This window comes from Eptatretus burgeri, chromosome 1 (assembly GCF_056783735.1).
Source record: "Eptatretus burgeri isolate ZD-2024b chromosome 1, Ebu_testis_v1, whole genome shotgun sequence".
NCBI lineage: Eukaryota > Metazoa > Chordata > Myxini > Myxiniformes > Myxinidae > Eptatretus > Eptatretus burgeri.
This window is the reverse complement of record NC_140961.1, coordinates 1,919,641-1,942,413: the sequence shown is the minus strand read 5'-3', so window position 1 is coordinate 1,942,413 and position 22,773 is coordinate 1,919,641. Positions and strand designations below refer to the sequence as shown.

The window sequence follows — 22,773 nt, the reverse complement described above, 5'->3', positions numbered from 1 at the left end:
TAGAGTTCCTTGGTTGAGATGGGAGAACCTGCTGGAAATACAACAATCTCTGCAGAACTTCACAAATCAGGCTTTATGGATGATTGGTCGGACAGAAACCACTCCTGAGAGAAAGGCACATGACAGCACACCTGGAGTTTGCAAAACGGTGTGTGAAAAATTCTGAGAGCATGAGGTAAAACATTCTCTGGTCTGATGAGATGTAAATTGAACTCTTTGGCCTGAATGCAAAGCTGAAAACTCCTTCCGTGTTTTACGGATATCCGTATTTTTGAAACAACCCATACGGAAGTTTCTGTATGTTCGTCATCAGAAAGGCATGCAGCCATTATCGGGAATTGAGGTGCAACCGGAAGAGAGACGATGAGGGTTGTTCGGTTGTGGTTCGAATAAAGGACCGACTCGGATTCCGAACGCTTCAGACGTCTCTTCCTTTCACGCTAAAGATCCGTCTGGCATTTTGGGCAGGAACGACCGCCATTTTTTGGTGTCTATCAGACGTATTCCACTCTTCCAGAGATCTGTGCCTGGTGTTGTGCTGAAAAGAGCAACCCTTATGGTGGAGTTTCGCTGGTAATGATTCTTCCCTTGATGTTGACACCTTCGTGTGTAAAGAGCTCTTCTTTGTCTTTGTGATACTTTGCACATCTTGCGTTGCCTTACGTGGGTTGGTGACACTCGTCTGAAGAGTCCCGAGTCGAGTCCCTCATAAACATTCCTGTCTTTGGTCCTGCCCGGTTCCAGAGGGCTATTCGGCGAAGTTCCTCGGCGACTTACCATACCCTTGTGGCATTTTTACTCTTTTCAGAGGTACAGTATTTCCGTCACTTATACATGTTCACGACTCCAACCGCTGGCCAACGCTGATGCAGTGTCCCCTGTTACTCATTTGCTCGCCTCGGAAGGATGACGGACTGAGTCAACCCGCCTGGTGTTAATTCAACAGCAGGAAAGGGGCTCAAACCCAAGATCTTAAACCAGCCACCCAGACCATTAAGCCAACACCAGACTCCAGTAACAAATGTTCGGGTGAAATAAAAAAAATTCTTCCCCAAATTATCACTTTCATTTGGATCATTCTTTTGTTATAACATGTACAGAATCAACCCCAAAATGCATATTTTGACATCAATTTTTCAAAATTTTTATGGGTGAGGATACCCCTGGACAACCCTCATACCCCCCCCCCCACCCTCAAGGAAAATTTCATTTTTACTTTTTTCAAAAGTTCTGCAGTTTCACCCATGCAAGCGCTATGTCTGGTGGAAACTGAGCACAGTTCATCACCCAACTAACCCCATTTCTACCGTGAAGCATGGTGGTGGAAGCATCGTGCTATGGGGATGCTTTTCAGCAGCAGGGACTGGGAGATTTGTAAGGATAGAGGGAACAATGGATGGAGCCAAATACGGGCAAATCCTTGAGGGGAACCTGCTTCAGAGTGCAAACGACCTTAGACTGTGTTGAAGATTTACCTTCCAACAGGACAATGACCCCAAGCATACAACCGAAGCAACACTGGAATGGCTTCAGAACAAGAACGTGAAAGTCCTTGAGTTGCCCAGCCAAAGTCCAGACTTGAATCCCATTGATAATTATCTGTGGAAAGACTTGAAGATTGATGTTCACCTACGCTCCCCATCGAACTTCACAGAGCTTGAACAAATCTGTGAGGAAGAATGGGAGAAAATCCCCAAATCCAGATAACACTCGAAGGTGGAATCGCTGACAAAGGCGCTTCTACAAAGTATCGACTAAGAGGGTTGAATACTTATTGACGCGAGACAGTTCAGCTTTTCATTTTTAATTTGTAAAAAAAATTCCAAAAAAAAACGTTTACACTTTTCATTACGGGGTATTTTGTGGAGATCGGTGACAAAAAATTTTAAGCTTAATCCGTTTTTAATTTGAGCTGAAACACCATGTTCTGGAAGACCTCTACGAACCACATCTGAGCTTTGACGTGAAAGAGAAAAGAAATCCGTTTTTGTTTTGCATCGCCAACATTACCCTTTTCCACCCTAACGAGGCATCGATCCACACGAATGGGGGATTTGATCTTGGGTCCTGCCCGTCCGTCCTCCACTCCAAAATGATGGACGTGTTTCCTTCACTTTTGGTACACGTACGGAGTAATATCTGAATATCTGAATATCTGAATATTCAGTAATATCTGAATATTAGGCAGGTCAAATGATTTGGGGATCTGTTTTAATTTGGATTTTTGTGAATTAAAAAAAAAAGAAAAAGATTTTATGGGAGAGAATACGACATGCTTCCAGAAATCATTATATATGTATGTACACTTTACCGTGGCCACAACCAAAGAGCAACTTTTAAATGTTTATTTATTTATACACACCATGTCCACCACAAACATGCAACTTTTAATCACATTTATTTATACAGAGATTCGCAATAAAATGTATCCCGACTGACTGTTGAAAATGATACCATCTTGTTCACCACTGCCTTATGGGCATCAGTGGCCTGTGGACGTGCAAACACCATCTCTGAGGTGTTAGGAACATCATGACGAACAATCACCATTGTCTTTCCAATATTTGGTTAATTTTCTGAAATATTTTGCTCTGTATACATTTTATTGAGAAACCCCGTACACTCTTTACCCTCTCCTCTGCCAACACGCAACTTTGAATTATTTATTTATATACTTTACCCTCTCCATTATCAATGCACAATTCTGAATTATTTATTTATTTTGTACACTTTCCCATCCCCACTGCCAACAAACCTTTGAATTATTTATTTATATTTATACTTTCCCATCACTGCCAAAACACAACGTTGAATTATTTATTTATTTATATACACTTTAGCAGTACTCTTATAACACACGTACTTTGAGTGATCAGACCGTTTGGGATCTCAGGTCCACCAACGACCAGTGCTGGCAAACGAGTCTCAGTTTAACGTCCACCCGAGGGACGGCAAGTGCATGGGAAACGTCAGGGTGATATTTCATAACTGGGTCGGGATTTGAACCCAGGTTAAACAACTCGAAGGTGAGTGCAGGTTATATTGGCTGTCCTGGATAAAATAAACCTCTCGGCTATCCGGTCAGCCTAATTATATTGGAGCCTGGGAAACCGCAGACATAGTAAGGAGGTGAGGAATTGGTGGAGCACCGTCATTGCGAAAAGACGTTAAGCTGGCTGTCCAGTAAATTCTGAGGTGGGAACATACAATAACCAAGGGTAGGTCTTTGTAGTTGTACCACAGCTTCAAGGACCCCACCAAATGACCAAGTAATCCAACAAATAAATACAGTAAATAATTGTTTTACATAACAGGACTCTTGCCAGGTCAGGTCAGATCTGTGACTTGCTGCAGGTATCATGTAAATCTGTACTAACCTGTTCCATGGTCGGGTTGTTGGCGACGAAACCGTCTCCCCCACCAAGTTTTTTGGTGAGGAGGATGTATGATACGGACACCCAGCAGGAATAAAAACAAAACCTGTCGAAGGGCGGAGGATCTCCTTGTGAGCCAACAGCCATCCCTATCTAGTACCCAAATCAAAACATACCAAAAACAAAAAAGAAAAGGAAAAAAAGGAAAAAGGCCGCTCAAGGCCCCCAGAAGCCAATGCATTTTTGATGCCCAGAAACCTATTATTGGCTAATTTCAATGCTCAAAATGGGAGCTCAGATGACCAGAGGGCTCAGGCCAGATCATATTTCAGGAAATGAGTGACGAGGCAACTTCCTCGTCTGCCTCAGCCTGGCTACGCCGGTGCCTATGTGCGAGGAATCTGTGAGGGGGTAGAGCATCACCTGTGGTCAAGTGATTCTTCTCCTGCTTACAGGGGAATTCATACATTGTGTTCTTCCAAGCCTATCCCTCGGTGTACTGCATATAGAGCAGTGGGTTGTGGGCTCTTGACAGAGGAGTCCGAAGTGAAGGCCCGCTGGGCCGGTTACTTTGAGCGGTTGTACCAGGCTGATCCACCTGCTGTTGAGTTGGATGTTACGGATGTAACTATCCCTAATGCTGACCCTCCAATCAACTGTGGTCTACCTTCGCTTGTGGAAACAGGCTGCGGTGAACCGGTTGAAATGGGGTAAAGCTCCAGGGATCTGTGGCATCCATGTTGAACTTCTCAAGGCTGGTGGAAATGCTGCACTCGTGCCGTTGCATGCAGTGTTGTGCTCTGCCTGGAACACAGGCATCATCCCAACTGACTGGAAGAGGGGCCTTGTTGTCCCTCTCTGGAAAGGGAAGAGTGATCGCCAGGACTGCAACAACTACCGAGGGGTGATGCTGCCCTCAGTGCTGGGCAGCGTCTTTGCCCGGATAATTATTGATAGGATTCGCCACCATCTGCTTGAGCACCAGAGTACAGAGCAGTCAGGCTTTACACCAAAGAGGTCAACGATTGACCGTATACTTGCTCTTCGGGTCCTCACCGAACGCAGATGAGAGTTTCGGCAGGAGCTGCTTCCAGCCGATGTTGATCTCTGTGAAGCATTTGATTCAGTGAATCAGGATGCCCTCTGGAGGATTCTTGGTCTTGGTGGGGTGTCACCAAAACTGATCGATCTGATGTATGAACTAAACTCTGATACTGGGAGTGCTTTGAGATGTTGTGGTACTATCTCTGACTTATTTCCATTTGTTACTGGAGTTCATCAGGGGTGTGTACTGGCCCCCACACTTTTCAGCACTTGTTTGGACTGGAGTCTAGGAAGGATGTCAGAGAGATCAAATTGTGGTGCATCATTTGGGAATGTCAAGATCTCTGACCTTAATTTCACAGATGATGCAGTCATCTTTGTGGAGATGCTGGATATCCTTTTGGGGGCCCTCGAGGTGCTGAATGAGGAGTTGGAGCCGCTGGGATTACGGGTTTCCTGAGTCAAAACTAAGATCCAGGCTTTCAATGACATCTTGGATGTTGCTGTCTTGTCTGCACTTGTTTGCCGTGAGGATGTTGAGGTCACGAAGATATTTACTTACCTTGGCAGTGATATTCATGTCTCTGCTGGCTGTGAGTCAGAAGTCAATAGACGTCTGGGTTGCACCTGGGGAGTCATAGATTCACTGGATCATGGGGTGTGGCGCTGCCGGTACCTGTGCGAGAGGATGAAAGTCCGAGTCTTCAGGTCCTTGGTGCTTTCAGTCTTGCTCTGTGGATGTGAAACGTGGACTCTGACCAGGGATCTGAGACGGAGACTTAATTGCTTTGGTTCCAGGTCTCTTCGGAGAATTCTTGGCTATCGCTGGTCGGACGTTGTGTCCAACAATCGGTTGCCGAGAGAGACTCAAATGAGATTTGTTACCTGCATTGTCCATGAGCGTCAGCTGTGGCTGTATGGACATGTGGCTCGTTTTCCTGATGCTAATGCTGCTCACCAGATTCTCTCAGCGAGGGAGCCTCGTGAGTGGAGGAGGCCAATGGGCCGACCACGTGTCTCGTGGTTGCAGCAGATTGATCAACATCTCAAGGAGATATATAACAATGTTATAATCCATGCATTGCTCGGCTGAACACTCCATTCATTTCAGGTTATAATCTATACATTGCTTGCCCGAACGTTCCATTCATATAATGTTATAATCTATACATTGCTCGACCGAACGTTCCATTCCTATAAGGTTATAATATATACATTGCTCGACTGAACGTTCCATTCATATAACGTTATAATCTATACATTGCTTGCCCGAACGTTCCATTCATATAAGGCTATAATCTATACATTGCTCGGCCGAACGTTCCATTCATATAACGTTGTAATCTATACATTGCTCGACCGAACGTTCCATTCCTATAAGGTTATAATATATACATTGCTCGACCGAACGTTCCATTCATATAACGTTATAATCTATACATTGCTCGACCGAACGTTCCATTCCTATAAGGTTATAATATATACATTGCTCGACCGAACGTTCCATTCATATAACGTTATAATCTATACATTGCTCGACCGAACGTTCCATTCCTATAAGGTTATAATATATACATTGCTCGACCGAACGTTCCATTCATATAACGTTATAATCTATACATTGCTCGACCGAACGTTCCATTCCTATAAGGTTATAATCTATACATTGCTCGGCCGAACGATCCATTCATATAATGTTATAATCTATACATTGTTCTACCGAACGTTCCATTCATATAACGTTATAATCGAAGCATTGCTCAGCCGAACGTTCCATTCATATTGTTGTGGGCCGGGTTCGGTGGCGAGATAAACGACCACTAGGTGGAGCAGTGGAGTCATCTCCCACCGAACACCCGGAATTTAGGTCGTGACTCTCGGACAACTCCGAAAGGTCACGGGTCACTTAGAGACCATGGTCGCCAATATTTTGATGGCGTGAGGTAGGGTCCACTTGTCTAATTCCACTTTACCTAAGTACTCATGCCGTCCAACTACCGGGGAAACCACACCCTCGGCCGACTTTGTCCGAATCGAGTCACTATCACCGACTCGGATCTGGCTTAACCGAGCGGAAGTTACCAAAGCCGCGCCGGACCAAATGAACAAGTTACGGCACAAACGGCTTTACCATTTCTCAATACGCACCTTGCTCGGCCAATGAGAGAAAGCACAGAAAACGAGCTGGTACATTTAACAGGGGTTTTATTTTACATTAATCCGGAGGGAGACACAGAGCAGAGTTATCACGAATAAAGAAAATGTAATTTACAAGGAAAGGAAAACACTTATACAATTCTACTTATATCTCAAGGAGATATAATATTATAGATGGGGCCCACGGATGGACACACACGAAACTGGACCCCGTGAGTCTATTCGGTAGAGCCGGGCCGGGGTACCTGTCCCGCCTCGTGCAGTCACACCGACCCCGAACCACCATGGTGGGACTCGAACCCACGACCTTGGCGTTGTCAGCACCAAGACTGCAGACCGCTCAACAACGACCACAGACCGCCCCGCAATCGCCACGAACACTCCTGTCTGCCGTCCTCTCGTCTCTTTTTCTCTATTCGGGTGGGAGGGGTTGCTTTCCTCGCCCCTCACCTCCTGATTGGACGAGGGGTCGTCGGACGACTCGTGGTCAGCCTACCGATTGGCTGGGGCGCGCGTGTGGTGCTCGCCCTCCGCTCATTGGCTGGAGGGAACGGTCCATGCCCTTCCTTGGAGCGGGGCCTTAATCCGAAGTGACGGAGGCTCCGCCCATGCCCTTAGCCAAAAACACGTGGGCAATGGCGACTGGGTCGAGTGAGGGACGGTGGCGTTGTTGTTGTTGTTGTTGTTGTTGTTGTTGTTGTTGTTGTTGTTGTTTTTGTAAAAACCGAACTAAAAAATAACTCGTAGCGCACACACGAAATTCCCATTAGACAGAAGGAGGGATTCTAACTGTAAACACATACTTATCGAAATAACTAAGCTTTGGGACTGCTGTCTGTTTGTGTGCAAATGGCTGCCAGATTCGTAACAATATAACGTTATAATCTATACATTGCTCAGCCGAACGTTCCATTCATATAAAGTTATAATCTATATACAAGCATAACCCGCGCTCTGCGCGACATGTTGGGGTGGGTGTGTTTGAGAAAGGAACTGATGCAGAGTATCAGTAGTAATTTTACTTTAATGCAGTAAGTGGAATACAATGTTCAAAGTACTTCTTGATACACAATGTTTTGGGTTATAGCATTGTCATTGTGGAACCCTTGTTTTGTAGTTGGTATAATTTGCACCATAATGTCCGAGAACCGACGTGATCATGAGAAGGCAACATATAGCTGACCGTGGCTGAACACCGGCTGTGGAAGATATAACCCAACTTTATAAAAGGTTTGGCCTTGCGCTTTCTTTATAGTCATGCAGTAGCTGAGTCTTTCTGGAAACTGTGTTCTTTCAAGAATGAATGGCAAGTTCACATCTGATGGGGCCAGTTTGATTCGTGGTATCAACACATAGTCACCTTTGTTTGCCCCAGTTAGGATCTCGGCATCTAGATCAGGGGTGTGGAGATTCCCAACAATCAGTCGTGTACCATTACATAACCCTCTTTTTATATCTAGGTTATGTAAGAGCATGATAATGACACCAGGCTTCAAGAGTAGTCTGTGCGGAGGCATGCCAGTTGGGGTAATGGAGTTAAGAAATTCTAAAGGATGTTGCTCAGCCTCTCGTGGATCTTCGCAAACGACTTGGTCTGCACTTAAGTATACTTTGATAGTGCCTGGTAATTTGTGTGTGATGTCATCATTCATTCTAAGGGCATACTGATTTGTGGGTGTCAGGATGACAGTGTTTGACAGGAGTCGAGGGTTTTGTAGGTTGATGAGCACTTCAGTTTCCAAATGTTCCTTGACGACTTCACAATCAGGTGGAATCTGAATGCAGTGGGGAATATCGGGATGGTTGGAGCGCAATTGCCCATTGCCTAAGCGAAGTAACCACTGTGCGAAGTCCTGAAGGACACAAAGCCAAATGCAGTAACCGTTTTCGGCACGATGTCACTGTTTCAGAACCATTTTATTTACTCTTTTTTGTACCATGCACCTCATATGGTCTTTGAGATAATGTAAGCCGAATATCACGTTACTCGAGCGCAGAACAAAGTCGAAGATAACGCGACACGAAACCACAAACTCGGAAATAATATATAAGATTGCTCGGCCAGACGTTCCATTCATATAACATAATAATCGATACATTGCTCGGCCAGACGTTCCATTCATATAATGTTATAATTTATACATCGCTCGGCCAGACGTTCCATTCATATAATGTTATAATCTATACATTGCTTGGCCGAATCTTCCATTCATATAATGTTATAATCTATACATTGCTTGGCCGAATGTTCCATTCATATAATGTTATAATCTATACATTGCTTGGCCGAATGTTCCATTCATATAATGTTATAATCTATACATTGCTTGGCCAAATGTTCCATTCATATAATGTTATAATGTATACATTGTTTGGCCGAATGTTCCATTCATATAATGTTATAATCTATACATTGCTTGGCCGAATGTTCCATTCATATAAGGTTATAATCTATACATTGCTTGGCCGAATCTTCCATTCATATAATGCTATAATCTATACATTCCTTGGCCGAATGTTCCATTCATATAATGTTATAATCTATACATTGCTTGGCCGAATGTTCCATTCATATAATGTTATAATCTATACATTGCTTGGCCAAATGTTCCATTCATATAATGTTATAATGTATACATTGTTTGGCCGAATGTTCCATTCATATAATGTTATAATCTATACATTGCTTGGCCGAATGTTCCATTCATATAAGGTTATAATCTATACATTGCTTGGCCGAATCTTCCATTCATATAATGCTATAATCTATACATTGCTTGGCCGAATGTTCCATTCATATAATGTTATAATCTATACATTGCTTGGCCGAATGTTCCATTATTATAATGTTATAATCTATACATTGCTCGGCCAAACGTTCCATTCATATAATGTTATAATCTATACATTGCTTGGCCGAATGTTCCATTATTATAATGTTATAATCTATACATTGCTTGGCCGAATGTTCCATTCATATAATGTTATAATCTATACATTGCTCGGCCAAATGTTCCATTCATATAATGTTATAATCTATACATTGCTTGGCCGAATGTTCCATTCATATAATGCTATAATCTATACATTGCTCGGCCAGACGTTCCATTCATATAATGTTATAATCTATACATTGCTCGGCCAAACGTTCCATTCATACAATGTTATAATCTATACATTGCTTGGCCGAATGTTCCATTCATATAATGTTATAATTTATACATCGCTCGGCCAGACGTTCCATTCATATAATGTTATAATCTATACATTGCTCGGCCGAATGTTCCATTCATATAATTTTATAATCTATACATTGCTCGGCCAGACGTTCCATTTGCTGGAAGGCGTATTCTTTGTGTCGTTCAGTGCTTGTGGGAATGAATTTTACATTCGGAACGTATTCAGCAAATCCCTCGGACGGCATTGTGAATGAATAATATATGATGGAAATTTTTATTTTCCTTTCATAATTTAAATGTCCACGACACAGTGAGGGAGGGACACAGTGGAACAGACTATCAGCATGGTGTGCATGTACATCACATTTTACTCCCTTACATCCACATTCCCACATGTTAAGGGTTGGATGTAAGGTATTGTTTGATGTGTCTGGGCGTTTTACCATACCTCGATCTCGAGTAACGATTGGGTCGCTTCTCATTCTTTGAATATCGTGTCGTTAGTTCACCTGGGACGTCGTGCCGGGGATCTTCATTCGTGGCGCGTCGTCCATCCGTCCATCTGTCCGTCCGTCCGTCCATAAACATTGCAACTTCTTCTCTGAAACTACACAAACAAGTTCGATGAAACTTCACCACAACCTTCATCACCCATAATACACCAAAGTTTGTTCATGATATTTCAAAATTCGGGGTCGAAGGAGATTTATGGGGATTGGGGGGGGGGGGGGTTCGAACCAGGTCTAACATGGTGCTTCACGGTGGGATGGGAGGGAGAAGAAGGCAAAGAAATAATTAAATCCACTACTGGTATGTAATAAATAGATAGTTCCTCATCTTCGTCATGAGTGGATTGAGTGAGGGAAGCATCATCGTGTTGTCTGTCCTGAATCAGACTTTGCGATTTTATTGCTCAGAACTGCACATAACATGTTAATGAACTTATCGTCTTGTCTGAAGTTATCCCATCCATCCATCCATCTTCTCAGATCTCACCTTTGGTACACATAATTGAAGGGTACACCTGGTCTGACTTAGTACATGGTACACGACATGTTAATAGCACCTGTACAAGAAAACCATGAACACCGTGTGTCGGTAAGGACCTGGTACATGGTGATTGACACGTTTTTGTTTTTTTTGTATTCAATGTCGAGGCTCATATAAGAGCTAACACACAGAACATATAATAAGGGAGCAGGAGACAAAAGGAGATCTGTGGAAGGGAGAGGGATGGGGCAGGGTACATGGGGTATACAAGATGGACACCACAGGGACTTTCCGGAAGGAAAGCAGGGAATTTGAAGGAGGTGGGTTTGGGGTGGATTGACGGGGGTAGAAAAGATCGAGGATTTGGATGGGGGACAATAAGATATGGTGGTGAACAGCTATTTAGAAGACCTGGATGGAAGATCCTGGCAGATAGTGAGACCCAAAAACTTGAATTAAAGGACTTTTTCAAGAGGATTGTTGAGAAACTAGACGGGGAGGGGGGTCTAAACGGTCCTTTCGGAAAGACATAGTAAGAGTGTGAGATTTGTCCGGATTGAAAGACATGTTCCACATGTTGGACCAATTTGTGATTTTACCCAGATCTGCAGTGAGTGAAGAAGCTGCTGCATGCCGGTCTGAGGGATGACAGATGGAACGATCGAGGCTGGAGTCATCAGCAAAGAGATAAAGAGGATTTTCCAGAGTCAGAGAGATCATTTATGAAAACCAGAAAAAAGAACAGGGTCCAAAACGCTACCTTGAGGAACTCCATTTAGGGCCACACATTGACTGTGACAAGAGAGGAAGTCTGCGAGCCATGAGTGGAGATGGCCTTGGATACCAGAGGAAGAGAGTTTGCTTGTTGAGCAGGGCAGGGTGCCAGACCGTGTCAAAAGCACGTGAAATGTCCTGGGATATGGCTCTGATTTCATGTCCGGCATTGAGGACCTCCATCCGTTGTTGGGAGAGCAGAAGCAGCATATCCAGGGAAGAGTGGCCTGGTATAAAACCAAATTGATGATCTGAAATCAAGCCATTGGAGAAGAGGAAGGATTTAATGTCTGAAGCGATGATCGATTCCATAACCTTGCTGATGATTGGGAGAAGGCTGATTGGTCTGTAGTTGCAGGGATCTGTTTTTGCACCTTTCGTATGCAGGGCAGTAATATTTGCTGATTTCCAAGCAGATGGCAGATGACCTTCAGCAAATGAGAGGATGAATAGAACAGAGAGAGGGTGAGCAAGAGCAGAGGAGCAGGTTTTTCGGACACTTGGGCTGATGCCGTCTGGACCGGTTGCAGAATCTGAGTTGAGGTTTGACAGCAAGCTCTCCACCTTGTCAAAAGATATGGACACAGAGTCCAGGGACAGTTGAGTGTGACTGGGTAAGGTGGATACAGAAAGCGATGGGTTTTTTGACACAAGATTTCGATGCAAACACCGAGTTTAGGCATTCAGACTTTTCACGTGCGGTATCAGCAGTGCGGCCATTTGAGGTAAGGGAGGGGATGGAGGGGGAACATACACCAGAAACAGATTTGATTAGACACGACCAGGATTTTGAGGAGGGAGAGAGGTCCCAGAGTTCAGACTTGAGATTAGAAAGATGTTGTTTTCTGGCTCTCCTGAGGGAAGATACACCCTTGTTCCGAGCTTTATGGAAGGAATTGAGATTACCCTCAGTTGGATTTGCTTTCCATGAGGCAAAGGCAAGTTGTTTCAGGACAACTGCCTCACCACAAGCTTCATTGAACCATGAGCGGGAGGAAGGGTAGGACAACTGAGCGGAGAGCGGATAAATCTGTGCATGAGGGAGAACAAGTTTCTTTGAAAGAATTCCCAAGGCGAGGTGATGTTGGAGAAAGCAGCGATGGGAGACCAGTCGAGAAGTTTGATGGCTGCTTGGAGACCCTGTCAGTCGGCTTGAGTGAAATGCCAGACTCGACGGTGCTGAGGTGGTTCTCTGATAACAGCCAGAGAGATGTCCACTTTGACAAGGACGTGGTCAGAAGAACCGATTGTAGCAGAGGAAGAACAGCAAATATTTTCAGGGAAATTTGTCAAAATCAGATCCAGAAGTGATAGAGTACCGTTGCTTGAGATCCGGGTCGGGAAATTGGCCGATTGAGTCAGTCCTAATTATTAGCAGAAAGCTTTTACTGAAGTGCCATGACAGGTGAGAGAGGTACCAACACCTATCCAACTGGCACGATGACAATGGAAGTCACTACACATGAGGAAGAGAGAGTTTGGATGAGAAGATAGAAGTTGGTCCATGTTTTCGGAAAATGAGGTGTAAATGAAGTCATCACTGTTTGGTGGACGGTACAGTACACATATAAACATGAGGTGGGATGGAGGGGAAGCCGTAGCCAGAGGTCGTCTTGAGGATGTGGGAGAGTAAGGTTAGGGCATGACAAGTGAGGAATAGAGTCTTTGATGAAGAGAGCAACTCCTCCACCAGAACGAGACAGGTCTGTCATACCGGAGGAGGGAGTAAGCAGGGAGAGATACTCGGGAGTCAGAGACGTCTTGAGGGAGGAAAGTGTCTGTTAGGCAGATTATGTCTGGTTTGTCAGTGGCAACCTGTATGGAAAGATCTGTCAGGTTTGAGCGAAGGCTCCGGATATTTGAGGTTCACACTGTTAATGAAGAGGGAGGGAGGAGGCTTTGGGTGCAGGGGAGGGGGGGTAGGACAAGGGAGGAGGGAGGAAAGTAAGGAGAGTTATTGAAAGAGTGTGGGGGATTGCAAAAGAGATTGCAGAGGGGAGAGGGCCGGATGAGGAGGCCAAAAGGCTTTGTGGTGCTGGGTTGAGGTACAGTGGGGAGTAATAAGAGAGGGGGCAGAAGGCAGTTGAGTATTTGAGGAGGTAGAGTGATGAGATGGAGGACAGAGAGGGCAGGGGAAGGAGACAGCTTTGTGGATGAGAGGAGGGGCAACTTTGAGATGGGTGAGTGAGGGGGGAGAATGGTGGGAGAAGGGTGAGTGGGGAGAGTTGAGGAGGGAGAAAGGTGAGGGGGAAGTTTTTGAGAAAGGTGAGAGGGAAGCTTGGATGTGGAAGAGTGTGATGGTTGCTTTGAGAGGGAGGGGTGAGAGGAGTGAGTTGGCACTGTAGTTGAAAAAAAATGATGATTTATGGAAAGTGAACATGCATAGCAAACAGTTTTTTATTTTTAGGTCAGAGATGCGATTGAAGACATTACCTGCGGGATGCAATGAAGGCGAATTAAGAGAATGGAGAGAAGAAACGTTGTCGCAGATGGAATTTTTAGACTTCAGAACTCCCACTCTTTGATGATAGAAGGAAAACCACGGGGTAACTTTCCTGGGTCAAATTGCGGTGGTGTGCGTCAGGGTGGTGCTGAGGAGTCGTCCACCAGATGGTGGTCTCCTTGGGTTAACCTGATAACGAACGCTATAATCACCTCAGGTCACACCGCTCCACACCGAGACATTTATCAACATTTAGGGCAAAAGTCTCGGAGGCGGGGGGGGGGGTGCCTGGAATGTCCTATCTCTAAGAGAGGATGATCACCTGCTCTGTTATCATATGAGCTCAAGCGTTTCGATATCGGTATTGCAGCACTCTCCGAGGTTCGGAGACCGGATAGTGGCGAGATTATGACTGGTGGTGACACCTACTATTAGTCTGGTCGCTCTGTTGGTTATCATGCCCAGAAATTTGCTGTCGCTGTGTCCAATGATAATTGAGGTAACAATGGTGACCGAGCGTATTATTAGACGAAGGATTCATCATTCTTTGGGTGTCTTTTCCCTGGTCTCTGGATATGCTCCAACTGAGGTGAGTGATCTCACCGTGAAGGACGTATTCTATGCCATGCTCGAGTCTGTGGTTCATCAGTGTTCAAGGCGAGATACTCTTCTTATCTCAAGGGATTTCAATGCATCGACTGGCACTGACAGGGATGGTAATGAGACTTGTGTCAGTCTCCATGTGTCTGGCAATGTGAACCTGAAGAGCACAAAGTTCCTTGACTTTGCCAGAAGTCATGGACTTACGGTAGGTGGATCATGGTTTCAGCACCCACAGGCTCATTGCTGGACTGGTATTCCAATGCTGGTGGTGTGGCAAAGGAGATTGACCATGTGCTCATTGCTGTAGGATGATCCAGAACTGGAGGGTCTACCAGAGTGCTCAGTACCTCAATACCGACCACAGCCTTGTGGTAGCAACTCTGAAGTTGCAGCTTAAATCTGGGAGAATGGTACCATCTCAGCCTCGGCTGGATGTTGGCAAGCTCAAGGATGAGAGAGTGGCTGAGGAGTTTGTGAACAGGCTGAGTGGGGATTTGGGGGTCTGGGTGCTTTGGGGGATCCTGAAGAGTTGTGGAGTGCCTTCAAGACCACCATCCTTGAAGTTGCCGGTGGATGTCTTGCAACTCACCAAAGGGGAAGAATAATTTTGTCTCTCAAGGGACACTGGAAACCATTGACCAGAGTCGGCTTAATGGTAGAGCTGAGCTGTTCATGGAGTTGAGGCATAAAACTGTATGTGTGCTGAGGGTGGACAAAGAGGGCTATGTGCGAGGAATCTCTGAGGTGGTAGAGCATCACCTGTGGTTAAGTTATTCTCGTCCTGCTTGTGGGAGAATTTGCACACTGCATTTCTCCAAGCCCATCCCCTGGTGTACTGAAGTTGGAGCGGAGGGCGGTGGGCTCTTGACAGAGGAGTCCGAAGTGAAGGCCCGCTGGGCCAGTAACTTTGAGCAGCTGCACCAAGCTGATCAACCATCTGTGGAGTTGGATGTCAGTGGTGCTACTATCCCTATTGCTGAGCCTCCAAACAACTGTGGTCCACCTTCGTTTGTGAAAACACAGCCTGCGGTGAATTGGCTGAAAAGGGGTAAAGCTCCTGGGATCCGTGGCATCCATGGTGAATTTCTCAAGGTTGGTGGAAATGCTGTACTCATGTTGTTGCATGAAGTTCTGTGCTCTGCCTGGAACACAGGCATCATCCCAACTGACTAGAAGAGGGGCCTTGTTGGACCTCTCTGGAAAGGGAAGGGTGATAGCCAGGACTGCAACAACTACCGAGGGGTGACGCTGCTCTCAGTACCGGCAAGGTCTTTGCTCGGATAATTCTTGACAGGGTTCGCCACCATCTGCTTGAGCACCAGCATCCAGAGCAGTCAGGCTTTACAACAAAGAGGTCAACGATTGACCGTATCCTTGTCCTTCAGGTCCTCACAGAACGCAGCTGAGAGTTTCGGCAGGAGCTGCTTGCAGCCGATGTTGATCACTGCAAATTGTTTGATCAGTGAATCGGGATGTCCTCTGGAGGATACTTGGTCTTTTGGGGTACCACCAAAACTGATCGATCTGATGTCTGAACTACACTCTGGTACTGAGACTGCTGTGTGATGTGGTGGTACCATCTCTGACTTATTTCCAGTTGTTACTGGAGTTCATCAGGGGTGTGTACTGGCCCCCCACACTTTTTCAGCACTTGTATGGACTGGATTCTGGGGAGGATGTTGGCGAGATCAGGCTGTGGTGCATAGTTTGGGAGTGTCAAGATGTCTGACCTTGATTTTGCAGATGGTGCAGTCATCTTTGCGGAGAATTTGGATATCCTTTTGGAGGTGCTGAATGAGGAGTTGGAGCCACTGGGATTACGGGTTTCCTGGGTCAAAAACTAAGATCCAGGCTTTCAATGACATCTTGGATGCTGTTCTCTTGTCTGTACCTGTTTGTGGTGAGGATGTTGAGGTCACGGGGAGATTCACTTACCTTGGCAGTGATATTCATGTCTCTGTTGGCTGTGAGCTAGAGGTCAATCGATGTCTGGGTCGTGCCTGGGGAGTATCAGGAGCCAGAGGACCAAGATCACTATAAATGCCTTCCTGGGATTTTTTCGGAGGCGTTTTAGTGATCATGGTGAGCATCTAAGATGAGGTGTCGGTTGGTTTATGGTGTGCTGTTTGAACAGGAAATGGTGCGCGCATGCAAATGAGGCGGCTGCTGCCTCCTCCTGTTGGCGAGTGACGTCACTGATCTGGCGTGGTTTTGTTTGTGAGATAAAGGGCAGTAAAATAAATGAAAGAATAAGGGATTGAAGACCTAACTGAAAGCTCTACCCAACACTTCTTGTTCCATGTACCCACCAGATATATTGTTACGAATCTGGAACCCATTGCACACAACAGCCAGAGTCCTTATAGATCAGTTATATCAGTATGTGTTTCAAGGAAGGGTCCCGTCCTATGTTTAATGGGTGATTAATTGTACGTGCGCTGTGAATTATTTTATAGTTAGGATCTTTACACCAACAACAACAACTACAGCTATTACTACTACATCCACTACAACAACGCCACCTTTCCGCACTCGACCGGTCGCCATTACGCACGTGTTTTTGGTGTGCGTGTGTGTGTGTGTGTGTGTGTGTGTGTGTGTGTGTGTGTGTCCGTGGGCCCCATCTGTTAAGTAGAACTGTTTAAGTGTTTTCTTTTCATATTACATTTCTTTTATTCGTGATAACTCTGCTCTGTGTCTCCCCTCCCCGATTATTATAAATAAATCTCTTTTGTTGAATGTTCCAGCTCGTTTCTGTGTTTCTCTCATTGACTTGGCATGCTGTGTATTGAGAGATAGCGATGGTAAATTGTTCATTTGGTCCGGCGCGGCTCTGGTAATTCCACTCGGTTATGCCGGATCTGAGTCGTTACCTGCGACTCGGATCGGACAGATTCGGCCGAGGGTGTGGTTCCCCAGTAGTTAGACTGCGTGGGTATTTAGGTATATTGAAATGAGGCAATTAACCCAACCCCACGCGGTCGATTTATTGGCGATTCATGGTTCTGTAAAGGACCCACCCATGCCTTCCGGAATTACCCGAGGGTCACGACCTAAATTCCAGTGTGTTCGGTGGAGCCGACTCTACTGCTCCCTCTAGCGGTCGTGCTCGCCACTGATACCCGGCCCTACAGCAATATTGAAAGGGCTAACTAAATGAATACTAATGAGATAACCGTCTCAGGATTGCTGTATCATATGTTCACAAGGAAATTGGACACAGGTGGAGGACATTCATCCCATGATGCCAGCACCATATCAACACAACACCAATCTAACACCACATCAAATTAAAAAATGCAAAATGTTTTTTTTAATTATTTAATGTTTTTTGTGGGGGGTTTTGTAGTCCCCCCCTCCCTTCTTTTCAGCAAACATTGACTTGAATGGGTTTGGTTAAAAAACATCATCAACCACACAACACCCCTTGACGAGATCCCGACCAACAGCACTCCGTATACATGAGTACAATCACCCATTGAGCTACCTAAAGGGCTGCCAACATCCCTCTACACCTGTACAGTCCATCTCCAGTACTTTCAGGTACCTTTCTAATTCTAATTTAAATGTATCTACTCTTTCTGCTGCCACTACCTTTCCAGGGAGACCACTGTCTCGGACGAGTGTCGTTTTTGCAAAACCGCAACAATGTGGATATCCAGAAGTAAAGCAAATGGAGGAGTAGAGGGGTACAGCCTTCAGGAACGTGCTGGCATGGTGAGCCTGATGACCTCCGACCATGTCAGATGCCCTTGTCCTTCCTATAGTTTCATTGAACGAAAACCAAAATTAATTTATTTATTTTGAAAAAGTCAAATGAATTTGGATCCATAAGTGACGTTTCCTACAAACAGCTGATTGCAGTTTCCATGTAAAATGTAAAAATGGTGATTTGGTGAGTTTTAAACATGGAAGGTCAGGAGGGGTTAAGATTGAAGGGAAAATGTGAGATGGGGCAAAGGAGGTGGAAGTGGAGGAGGGAGGGGAGGAGGGGTAGCAAGGAAGGAATAAGGGGGATGAGAAGCGTCAGGGTAGGAGGGGGGATAGCAAGGATGAACTTGGGGAAAGGAGGGTTGTAGAGATGGGGGGGGGGATAGCAAGGAGGAAATAGGGAAAAGGAGGGGTGCAGAGATAGGGGGGAGGATAGCAAGGATGAACTAGGCGAAAGGAGGGGTGTAGAGATTGGGGAGGGGGGTAGCAAGGAGGAAATAGGGGAAAGGAGGGGTGTATATATTGGGGGGGGGGGGAGAAGCAAGGAGGAGAGGAAGGAAGGGAAGGATAATGGAATGATAACCTTTCCAAGCTGTGTTTTCGAAGCGACTTGTGTTCATTGTGTCCTCACAACAGGAACTATGGATGAATCCACTTGGCGGTCATCAAGGTGAGGATGATAACCGCCGTGGGAGGCAAGTTGACGTTTCGGACGTTAACCCTTCGTCGGATTTATTAAACCCTTTTTTTTTTTACTCCGACGAAGGGTTATCACCCGAAACGCCAGCCTCTCCTTGCCTCCCACGGCGGTTGTATTATCTCAATAAACAGCGGTTCTCAATTAGCATACGTCAATCAACAATATCCTGTTGGTGTCATCCATTGTTCTCCCTGTCTGATCGGCCGTTTCGATCGGCACTTGCCTTCACACCATGAACCGATAAATTCATCAACAATGGTCGTCATTTGACATATACATTTCATAAAACTAGACATCGACAACCGTCTCCTGAGGCGGAAAAAAATTTTGGGATCAAAAAGGAAAAAAAAAAAACTGCGGTTCGACAAAAGGGGAAAATATGTTTGAGAATTTGTGCGTGTCGAATGTGCTTTGTTTAAAATGTTTAACGGTTGGGTCAGCGTTGAACGATCTTGTAAAATACACCGCTTCAAGTCAAAAGCGTGCTCAATCATCAGAGGAATTAATTTGAACTCGTATTTTATCGCAGTTATCGGTAGAAACACAACAAAACCGAAAGAGAAAACATCTCGGCGTCGTAATTAAAAAAACATAAACAACAACAACAACAACAAAAAAAATAATCTCCCCACCGTGTTTCCCCCCTCGTTTCCCACCCTCGGTCCCGTCCTGCACCGTCAGGCTCTACAAAGCCGTGGTTCTGCGGACCCCAGGTGAGACTTGCCGGTGCACACTCTCGGCTTTAGCGTTTGACTGCGCAAATTTGCTTCCTGCGAAGCCGAGCTCCAGAGGCTAGGCCTAGCCGAGGCCTCCCAGGCCGCCATTCCGAACCCTCTCCTCACCCAATCCCAGACTGACTGGAATTCATTATTTTTTTCGCGTGCGCTTGAAAATATATATATATATAATTTATTTATTTTCTTTTTTTTTGTAACCTTTCTCTGAGAGTCCGGCGAGAGCTTTATAGTTTGTGTGTAAAAACCTGAAGGAAAATGTCAAGGAAAAGTCAACGCAGGCGTTTACGGTGTTAAACAATCGCTTGTTATATCGTTTATTATTTATTGGAGATGCATTTAATAGATTGATTTTAATATTTTTGTTTGTTGGCATTTTTAAGTTAATATTATTTTTGAGGTTTTCTGTGTGTTGTTGGAGCCGACTTGACGTAAAGAACGCCAGATTAGGTGGTGTGTGTGTGTGAGTGCGTGCGTGCGTGCGTTCGTCCTCTTAACTCCAAAACCATGAAACCGAGCAACCTGAAACTTTGCATGCACACCAAGGGAACTCCAACGGAGTACAAGAGTGAAACGTGGGTGTTTGAGTGAATTAAAACACTCCTTTTGAACATAATTAACGGTCTTATTTAATTATATCCTTAATCAGGCGATCCTTGGACACCTTGCTGACCCCTGCTCAACAATGCCTTGATTTGGAACGGGCCGCAACGATATGTCAACGACCGTTTCACCCCCCCCCCCCTCCGCTTTCCTCACTCATATTATCGAATGCCTGTTCATCATGGCTACGAATCACTGGGTACATTGCAATGCTTATAAATGCCCAGAGATGCCAGCATTCATGACTTTATTTCATTTCCGCACATGCTATAACCTCTAGAATTTCTTAAACTAAGCCAAATTACAAAATTTAAGCTACAAAATTGAATTTAGCAACAGTTCCGACTGTTGAAAAAAAAGTGTTCATTTATTCAGAAGCGACGTGTGTTCATTGTGTACTTACAACATGAACTATGTGAGATATTCATGACAGTTTGACATTTTGTGCCTTTCCGGGAAGTGTTTAATATGACGTGAAGGTGATTGCTAATCGCGTGCCAAGCCAGCCATTCCTCATCATCCATTTCATTGGCGTGCTTAAACCGTTTGGTGACCACTCCATAATATTCAGTCACTGAATACTGCATATCGATCGACTTGAACAAAGTTCAGGGGCCACTCACCTGCGTTGGTTCCACATTGTTCTGCAGTGCATCGGATGGTGACTGGCTCACTGAAAATGTGCAATTTTATTTTACACCACCTTTCCCCTTTTTGTATGATCTTTCGATATACAACCAGTCACTTCGGCATAAATACATTTATTAAATTCAACGTTTCGTTTATTTTTTTAAGTTTCTCCAACTGTTTCATTGGAGTGCTTGGTGAAGCCACTTGGCACGCGCTCTTCAAGCTTTGATGGCAATAACGCGGTTCAATACTGGAGTGAGGATGGTAAAATAAATTAGATGATCATAATGAGTAAAAAAATGTTTTCAGTTGTTATAAAGCAATGAATCGTCACATCACCACAGGATAGCAGAGAGGTACGCATGCTTGCTCTGAGCTGTCGAGCCTGAGTTTGAATCTCAACACAGGTATAAACTGTCATCCCTGTGTTTCACAGGCAGGGTGACTCATCAATGTGTGTGCCATCTCTCACATAGATGTTAAAGTGGGTGTCACATCTGCCAGAATCCCCCCCCACCTCTTCCCCGACTCTCCCCTCCCCTCTCACGAACTCTTCCTCCCCTCTCCCTCTCACTGACCCCTCTCTCTCTCTCTCTCTCTCTCTCACACTCACTGACCCCTCCCCCCCTTTCCTCTCCCTCTCTCACCCTCCCTCTCCCCCTGCTTCCCCACCCCCCTCTGTTAGCAGGACTGAGGATTTAGTTTTGAATTTAAAACTGCTTCCCCATGGGATAGCATGTACGAATCTGAATCGGAATGAGTCGACCGGAGAGGTGCAAAGGTCTCTGTATGTACGAACGAGCACGCATGCCTACAGGCAAGCCTTTGCCAGGGAGATAGCATGACTTTAAATGCTCCCACCCAGTTTTATCGAGAATCTGGCGGTTAAAAAGAAAATGTTGCTGTCTGGACACATTTTATCTCCCTTCCTTCCCCATCCCCTCACACTGCCTTTCTTCCCCACCCCTCATGCTGCCTTCGCTTCCCTCCACTCGTGCTGCCTTTCCTTACCCTCCACTCATGCTGCCTTCCCTTCCCCTCCCACCACATTCTCTAATCCCTCACGCTGCCTTACCTTCTTTTGCCCTCGCACTGCCTTCCCTTCTCATCACACTACCTCAACTCCACCTCCCCTCACACTCACCTTGTCCCCTCTCCACCTCCATCTCCCGGCAGTCTCCACATGCTATATGAATGTGCTGTTTTAACGTACTCCATTTTGTTCAATCCTGTTCTACCCTCACCCACCTCCCCGCCCCACGCCCCCCATTTTTCACAAGTTCCACTGCCAAATACAAGTTGAGAACACCTACCCTCACATTTACCCCTCCCAACCTCACCGACCATCTTCCTCGCTCCCACCACCCAATCAGAGTGTCGAGCGATGTTTGGTGAGGTGTTGTTCTCCCCCTTTTCCAAGCTCCCTCCTTCCTCACCCCACCAAACTCCCCCACCCCTCCATCCTCACTTCCCCATTGCTCCCCCCTCCATCTTCTCTCCCTCCCTCCTCTCTGTCCTCTCTCACTCCCTCCCCTCTCCTCACTCCCTCCCCTCTCCTCTCTCCCTCCCCTCCTTACCGTCCTCCCTCCCCTCCTCCCCCTTGCCCTCCCTCCTCCCCTCCCCTCCCCTCCCTCCTCCCCCTCCCTCCTCTCTCACCCACCTCTCTCCCCCTCTCTCTCTCTCTCTCTCTCTCTCTCTCTCTCTCTCTCTCTCTCTCTCTCTCTCTCTCTCTCTCTCTCTCTCTCTCTCTCTCTCTCACCCGCCTCTCTCTCTCTCTCTCTCTCCCGCCTCTCTCTCTCTCTCTCTCTCTCACCCGCCTCTCTCTCTCTCT

General features: G+C 45.7%; 2 protein-coding genes across 11 annotated transcripts in view; one reads left to right on the top strand and one right to left on the bottom strand.

Moving 5' to 3' along the window:
• Nucleotides 1–7,579: 7,579 nt before the first annotated feature.
• LOC147033777 (ATP-dependent DNA helicase PIF1-like) lies at nucleotides 7,580–19,745 on the bottom strand. 4 transcript variants are annotated; one of them, XR_015055363.1, is made up of 3 exons: nucleotides 19,608–19,745; nucleotides 10,203–10,361; nucleotides 7,580–8,428 (listed from the first exon to the last, which is right to left on the bottom strand). XR_015055363.1 is itself a non-coding variant. In XM_085870694.1 (3 exons), the coding sequence occupies exons 1-3, from the start codon at nucleotides 18,893–18,895 to the stop codon at nucleotides 7,733–7,735; spliced, it is 831 nt and encodes a 276-aa protein (XP_085726820.1). In that variant the 5' UTR covers nucleotides 18,896–19,273; the 3' UTR covers nucleotides 7,580–7,732. The 4 variants fall into 4 exon arrangements, 1 of the variants encoding a protein (XP_085726820.1); XR_015055364.1 differs by having other exon boundaries at nucleotides 10,264–10,361; XM_085870694.1 differs by lacking the exon at nucleotides 19,608–19,745 and adding an exon at nucleotides 18,859–19,273 and having other exon boundaries at nucleotides 10,264–10,361.
• The window catches only part of LOC147033775 (uncharacterized), a 51,064-nt gene continuing 47,099 nt past the window's right edge, over nucleotides 18,809–22,773 (top strand). For 2 of the 7 annotated variants that reach the window (XM_085870795.1, XM_085870732.1), the window contains exon 1: nucleotides 19,586–19,688. The gene's annotated coding sequence lies outside the window, so the exon portion shown is untranslated. Of the gene's footprint in view, nucleotides 18,946–19,582; nucleotides 19,689–22,773 lie in introns of those variants that run through there. The other 5 variants (XM_085870742.1, XM_085870766.1, XM_085870777.1 and 2 more) reach the window with 5 other exon arrangements.